This window comes from Oncorhynchus mykiss, chromosome 10, assembly GCF_057628025.1.
Source record: "Oncorhynchus mykiss isolate SJ-2025 chromosome 10, ASM5762802v1, whole genome shotgun sequence".
Lineage (NCBI taxonomy): Eukaryota > Metazoa > Chordata > Actinopteri > Salmoniformes > Salmonidae > Oncorhynchus > Oncorhynchus mykiss.
In genome coordinates, this window is record NC_143031.1 from 31,341,254 (window position 1) to 31,348,291 (window position 7,038).

Genomic DNA, 7,038 nt, shown 5'->3' on the forward strand with positions numbered 1-7,038 from the left:
ACCTGTCAGGTGGATGGATTATTTTGGTAAAGGAGAAATGCTCACTAACAGGGATGTTAACAAATTTGTGCACGTAATTTGAGAGAAATAAGCTTTTTGTGTGTTTGGAACATTTCTGGGATCTTTTATTTCAGCTCATGAAACATGGGACCAACACTTACCAGGTTGTGTTTATATGCCTTCAGTTCACTTCTATGGCAGGCCTAATGGAACATTAGATAATATGGTAAATATGTTTCATGTTACTGTGAATTCCTCCTGAGAACAGTATGTGAACAGGGACAGGCTTGATTGATGCTTTTCTGTGTGTCCCTCAGACCTCTGCACACTTCATTTTAATGATGAATGGATTGTCAATAACTGAAAGACAAAGTTGGTTCATAACAAGCTTAAACATTGTGTGTATTATATCATGATTAAATGTAATACGACCAGAGCCAATTTGCATCTAGGCTATAATTGAAAATAAAAGGAATTTTATATATTTAATTTCATTTGTTGATTGAACAACTTTATGCAAGAAAAAAAATGAAATGATTTCACTACATAGTTAAATATGATAAAATAAATGGATTCTCCCAGTCTTTGGTTTTCAAAAAGGATGTAACCGTCATCACTTTAGAAAAATATTTTAAGGATCGAAGCAAATCTCATTTGTCATCTGGAAAACAAATGTAAAAAATCTGACTTCATTTGAAAAGAATAAATCCCCAAAATTAAGAACTTCTTAAATAGCAACCTTGGTGTTTGTTATTGTTTCCCAATGTGTTGAGTACATTTTGTTCTTTAACCACTACTAGTCTGAGTGCCTGTATCAGACACAGAATGGCATCCCCTTTGCAACACGCTGTCAGTTTGTGCTGTCTTGCCAACTCCTATGGTCAATGGCAAACACAGATGTGGTAACAGGCTATTCCCTGACAGCTGGCCAAATAAAGAGGCTGTCTGGTCAGTTTTTTTAGGCTGGCTGTGAAAACAAAAAACATGAATATTTCCACATCATGAAGAAAAGAAAATGAACTAAAAACAGCACTAGAGGGCATGCAGAGAGAGAACTACCGTCAGTCAGTCGTGTAGAAAAGTGACAGTCGGAGAGGGAGTTACAGTTGCAGCAGTAACAGTAACATGCCAAGGTGCTGAATGCATCCCAATCCTATTGCAAATATTATGCGCCCTTACTGACATTGGCCAGTAGTAGGCACAGCCCTTAATGAATGGAGAAACAGTGTGGTCATCAGCTTCACAAGCCAATGATGAGTGGAGTATTGCTGTTAATACAACTGTTATTCACACATCGCAAACAGTGTCTAAGAGTCTCCACTTCTTTCATCCATTGTCTCCTTCTTTCAGTAGATTTGGAGGTAAGGTGACGTGGCCCCGTCCCTCCACTTGTGGACCTTGTCTGTGATGGCCGTGCAGCAGAGTGGACACATCTTCTCCCGGTTGAACCAGAGAGCAATGCACTCGTCACAAAAAATGTGCTGTTGTTGAGAGAGAATAAACAGGCATTCTTTATCCAACCATGTGCAGAATCAAAAGGAACACAATGAGTATCCCCTTGTGTGGCTGGAATATTGAAATCAAACTAATGAGTAGGAGTAAAGAAAAGTCAGTAATATTAGTGTTTTCCATCTCATGGATGAGTGGTGTCTCACCTGACACAGGAGGGCCCTTGGGTCTCTGTACTCTGCCTGACAGATAGGACAGATGTCCCCAGCCTCACTGCACTGGCTCCTGGTGGCTGCTGCCCCCGTGTGCTGAGGAGGAGGAACAACGCATATTTACAACCCACAGTCATCCAAACTCCTTACAAGTGTCGCCATTATACTCACATGATACACATGATCAAGACTGTTGAAGACATTAGTCACTTGTCAGTCAACCCACATACCACCACTAAGGAAACAGTTAATATGTTGATGTATTTAAAGTACTGTACCTCGCCACTGAGAAATATCCTCACAGTTTTCTGGAAAGACCCCCACTGTCCATACAATCCTAAAAGCTACATTTAAAAAGTAAGAGTTTAGTACATTTAAACAAAAGGTGAAAAAAAATACAAATTTAGCCATTTTCAGAATTTCCACTACTAAGGAGCCACTTCAAAGCATACATCTTTGATAAATGCAGTGTGATGCAGTCATAAGGTCAGTCACCTTGAGTATGAAGTAGACCAAAGCCAGCAGAACTCCCAGGGTGAGGCCAGTATTTCCATCCACTTTCTGGTAGGTGACCAGATAGCGGAACCATAGGGGGGTGGGAGCCACAGCCTGGTACACCTGGCCCACCTCTTCAGTCAGCATGTACCACAGTCCCTGGGAATAGACAGAAAGGCATAAATTAATGCTTTCTCTCCATAACTTTTGGGCCGCCAAAATGCTGGTAGAACCTACAGTTAATTCGGAAAGTATTCAGACCCCTTGACTTTTTCCACATTTTGCTATGTTACAGCCTTATTCTAAAAATGAATGAATCCCCCCCCCTTATCTACACACAATACCCCATAAAGACAAAGGAAAAAGTGTATTTTTTAAAATTCTAGCAAAAAAACAGAAATATCACATTTACATAAGTATTCAGACTCTTTACTCAGTACATCGTTGAAGCACCTTTGGCAGCGATTACAGCCTCGAGTCTTCTTGGGTATGACGCTACAAGCTTAGCACACCGGTATTTTGGGAGTTTCTCCCATTCTTCTCTGCAGATCCTCTCAAACTCGGTCAGGTTGAATGGGAGTGTCGCTGCACAGCTATTTTCAGGTCTCTTCATGTTCAAATCGGGTTCAAGTCCGGGCTATGGCTGGGCCACTCAAGGACATTCAGAGACTTGTCCCGATGCCACTCCTGCGTTGTCTTGGATGTGTGTTTAGGGTTGTTGTCCTGTTGGAAGGTGAAACTTCACCCCAGTCAGAGGTCTGGAGCAGGTTTTCATCAAGGATCTCTCTAGCTCTCTGTATTTTGCTCCAGTCATCGTCTCCCAGTCTCTGCCTCTGAAAAACATCCCTACAGCATGATGCTGCCACCACCATGCTTCATTGTAGGGATGGTGCCAGGTTTCTTCCAGACATGACACTTGGCATTCAGGCCAAAGAGTTCAATCTTGGTTTCATCAGACTAGAGAATCTTGTTTCTCATGGACAGAGCCCTTTAGGTGCCTTTTGGCAAAATCCAAGTGGGCTGTTATGCCTTTTACTGAGAAGTGGCTTCAGTCTGGCCACTACCATAAAGGCCTGATTGGTGGAGTGCTGCAAAGATGGTTGTTCTTCTGGAAGGTTCCCCCATCTCCACAGAGGAACTCTGATCACTCTGACAGAGTTCCATCGGGTTCTTGGTCACCTCCCTGACCAAGGCCCTTCTCCCCTGACTGCTCAGTTTGGCCGGACGGCCAGCTCTAGGATGAGTCTTGGTGGTTCCAAACTTCTTCCATGTAAGAATGATGGAGGCCACTGTGTTCTTGTGGACCTTCAATGCTGCATAATTGTTTTGGTACCCTTCCCCAGATCTGTACCTTGACACAATCCTGTCTCGGAGCTCTATGGACAATTCCTTCGACCTCATGGCTAAGTTTTTGCTCTGACATGCACGGTCAACTGTGGGACCTTATATAGACAGGTGTGTGCCTTCCCAAATCATGTCCAATCAATTGAATTTACCACAGGTGGACTCAAATCAAGTTGTAGAAACATCAAGGATGATCAATGGAACAGGATGCACCCGAGTTCAATTTCGAGCCTCATATTAAAGGGTCTGAATATTTACGTAAATAAGGTATTCCAAAAAAAACGTTTTTGCTTTGTCATTATGAGGTATTGTGTGTAGATTGATGAGGAAAATGTTTCATTTAATTCATTTTAGAATTAAGCTGTAATGTAACAATTTGTGCTGCAATTTCTATTTCAGTTCTTCACAGTGGAGACTAGAGCAATCTTTCACCTGTATCTGGCAAGAGCGAATGAGCATAGCCTACTTTTAGTCACACAACTGGAGAGAGCATCCTTCCATCTGTGACAGAAAAATGAACAATTGTATAGTGGATCAATAAAGCTGTATTGTATTTCTTCGTTACCTGGGCTCTGTAGGTCACCAGGTTAGAGGGCAGCAGTAGGATAAGGCACTTAAACTCCATGATGAGGAACTTGAGTGTGAAGTTGGTGATGCCCACCACCCATAGGACCTCCCAGAAACCTAGGGGCTCAACAGCTGGGTTTAGGAAGATGAGGCTGAGAACGAGGGAAAGATGTGGATTACATATTATGCTCCTGATGATTGTAATGTTGGTTTATTTTGTGTATTATGTCAACCGCAAATGTCCAATGTGTATCCAATAAGGTTTTCCTATTCTATTGTATTCGGTTTTCTGCTCTAGGCCCGGTTTCCTAAAAGCATCTTAAGGCTAAGTTCATCGTTAGAACTTCAGTAGCAGCATTGTTAAATCTCTGAGCTGTTTCCCAAAATAATTGTTACTAAAGTTGTGTGTCTCATATGTATATACTGCACTCAATACCATCTACTGTATCTTGCCTATGCCGCTCTGTACCATCACTCATTCATATATCTTTATGTACATATTATTTATCCCCTTACACTTGTGTCTATAAGGTAGTAGTTTTGGAATTGTTAGCTAGATTACTTGTTGGTTATTACTGCATTGTCGGAACTAGAAGCACAAGCATTTCGCTACACTCGCATTAACATCTGCTAACCATGTGTATGTGACAAATAAAATTTGATTTGATTTGAGGTCTGCTCTGGTAAGGGAAGTAAGGGGAAACGGAAGTGTCTCACCAATAGTAAAGTGTCTCAGTGAGAAAAGTGTAGTAAAGCAGGAGTGTGGAGGACGCCAGGAAGAGGAGCAGCCATACGCACTCTATCTTTGACCGACGATCCTGAGGAGATACATGAAGGATCATATTTAGAGATTTTTAACACTGATGTAGAAATGAATGAAGAAAGAGTGTTACTGTTAGTGACTTACCTGAAGAAAGACTTGGGTTTGAATGTTCTTATTCACATAAAGAAAAGTTGTAAATAAGCCAACTCCAACAGCTAGACCTGCAACAATGTCATGAATGATATTTCTTTCAAACTAACTTGAGATAAATAAAAAGTTGTTCCTGACTGTATAGCTATGTTATTGTTGCCCGACACTTACCTAGGGCATGTTGGATGACCAGTTTAGCACAAAGGATGATTATGAAAGGAAGACTCTTCTGAACCCAGCGGAAGAGGTAGCGCAGCTCCAAGAATGAGGTGCTGGGCTCCCCTGACTCCAGATCAGCATCAGTCGGGTCCACCTCACTGGGCTCACTGTGGGAGTGCTGGTGTCCCCCACCATGTGAATGAGAGTGGCTGTGGGAACTGGTTCTGGAACTGGCTCTAGACCTACGGGATGACGCCCCTCCTCTACATGACTCCCAGGACCCGCTGGAGAGGATAGGTACCCGGACCGCTCCACTAGTCTCCGGGACAGCAGAGCCCCCTGTAGTCCCTGCTGGTGTCCTGGTCAGTAGCGTCAGAGACAAACCATGTCCTGCCTGATGGACACCCAGCTCACTGGAGTTAGGCTGCATCGCAGTTGGGGATACCCTCGATTTCAACGTTCTATTGGAATCACTCCTTCAACAAATAAATCGTTAGAGGTTAAGGAGGAAAGACAAGATACCATGTGGTTATAAATGTGCAGATGCTAGCTAACAATCTAGCGGACTTTTTCAAGCTATGTTCGCTAGCTAGGCATAGCTACAGTAACTTACAGGTTGTTGACAGCATAAACAAATAGTGATGCAGCCTAGTAATGTTACTTTGGCTGGCTAAATTACAGTCAGATTCAGGACGGAGTTTTCATCAATATATATCAATACACACTTTTGTATTTGGTCTATCTAGCAACTGTTTTCTCTTTTGTTTACATTTAGGGAGTGACAGTTAGCTAGCTAACGTACATGAGTAGCTAGCGAAACAGCTAGCTAACATTAACTGTGTCGTTAACTGTGGCAAGCTGTCAGATCAACATTACAATTGACAGCTTTTTGACAAATATAAATATCATGAAGAGGTTGTTGACCGTGTTGGCACTGATTACATGATTTTAAAAAGGACCCTTACTTCACCAAGTAAGTAGACTGAAAACACATATTTACAGCAACGACCTGGGGAATAGGTTCTGCATGGGAGAGGAGGGGGGGATGAATGAGCCACCTGGAACATGATAGAGATGGCAGTTAGCTAACTACTGTACTGTTAGATTTCGGGTGATAGATCTTTTCCAAACGGCTAACGTTAGCAGCTAGCTAGGCTACTGTTGTTATAACGTTTCTTTAGCAATGCAAGCAGAAAGGTTTAAAATACCTGTCATACTGAGTCTAGAGTTTCATGACAAGCCACCCTTCTCCATCGAATAATCTGTCCAAAACCCAAAATTGAACGAAAATAAAAGAAACAACCTAAAAGAAAACTAATTCGCAAGTTAAACCATAATCCTATCGTTTGGGAGCATAGAGCTAGATAGAGAACTCATCTTTATATCTGTGCCATTATTCGCCTTATGTAGCCCCGCCCACTTGACCCAGTTCCATTCTGATTCGATTGTGTTTCCGTTTCACAACTTCCGTCAACGCTAGCTAATAATATAAAACCGCACATCATTAACACGTCTTAACAAATAAACAAAAACATGGCTCACATTTGGGAACATACACACATGGCTATTTGGAGGTCGGACGATAACCATAGACCATCCTTCCATGATTAATTGATAAAATTGCCTGAAATTAAGTATGGGTACATTTTAATTACGTCGTGCTCACCTTGGGAGTGGATGGTTCCACTATGAAAAATTACAAGAATACAGACGCCTATCAGTACCTCCACAGTGGGAATGTGAGCCGAGTTCTTATTCACCAGGATGGGAAAAGGATTGATATTTTTGAAGGCAGATGTTCAGGCCAGCCAATCAAGCAGCTCTTACCACACTGCTTGGGTACCTTTCCAACAACATTTATTTTAATTTTTTTTATTTCACCTTTATTTAACCAGGTAG

At 41.9% G+C, this 7,038-nt stretch overlaps 1 protein-coding gene across 2 annotated transcripts; it reads right to left on the reverse strand.

The window, feature by feature from the left end:
* Window positions 1-93: 93 nt before the first annotated feature.
* On the reverse strand, window positions 94-6,601 carry LOC110533647 (E3 ubiquitin-protein ligase RNFT1). Of its 2 annotated transcripts, XM_021618064.3 has the most exons (10): window positions 6,348-6,601; window positions 6,105-6,197; window positions 5,152-5,615; window positions 4,975-5,051; window positions 4,785-4,885; window positions 4,066-4,219; window positions 2,157-2,315; window positions 1,940-2,005; window positions 1,656-1,757; window positions 94-1,481 (listed from the first exon to the last, which is right to left on the reverse strand). In XM_021618064.3, the coding sequence occupies exons 2-10, from the start codon at window positions 6,131-6,133 to the stop codon at window positions 1,347-1,349; spliced, it is 1,287 nt and encodes a 428-aa protein (XP_021473739.2). In that variant the 5' UTR covers window positions 6,134-6,197; window positions 6,348-6,601; the 3' UTR covers window positions 94-1,346. The 2 variants fall into 2 exon arrangements, with proteins under 2 accessions (XP_021473739.2, XP_021473740.2); XM_021618065.3 differs by lacking the exon at window positions 6,105-6,197 and having other exon boundaries at window positions 6,348-6,585.
* Between the last annotated feature and the right edge of the window lie 437 nt (window positions 6,602-7,038).

Excerpts from the sequence above, each read along its gene's own strand:
- LOC110533647 (XM_021618064.3), bottom strand. The coding sequence starts at position 6,133 with ATGTGTTTTCAGTCTACTTACTTGGTGAA. Across the intron at positions 2,316-4,065 it reads TGGTGACCTACAGAGCCCAG|GGACTGTGGTACATGCTGAC; the intron begins GTAACGAAGAAA and ends GTCTATTCCCAG. Across the intron at positions 1,482-1,655 it reads CAAGGGCCCTCCTGTGTCAG|CACATTTTTTGTGACGAGTG; the intron begins GTGAGACACCAC and ends TCTCAACAACAG.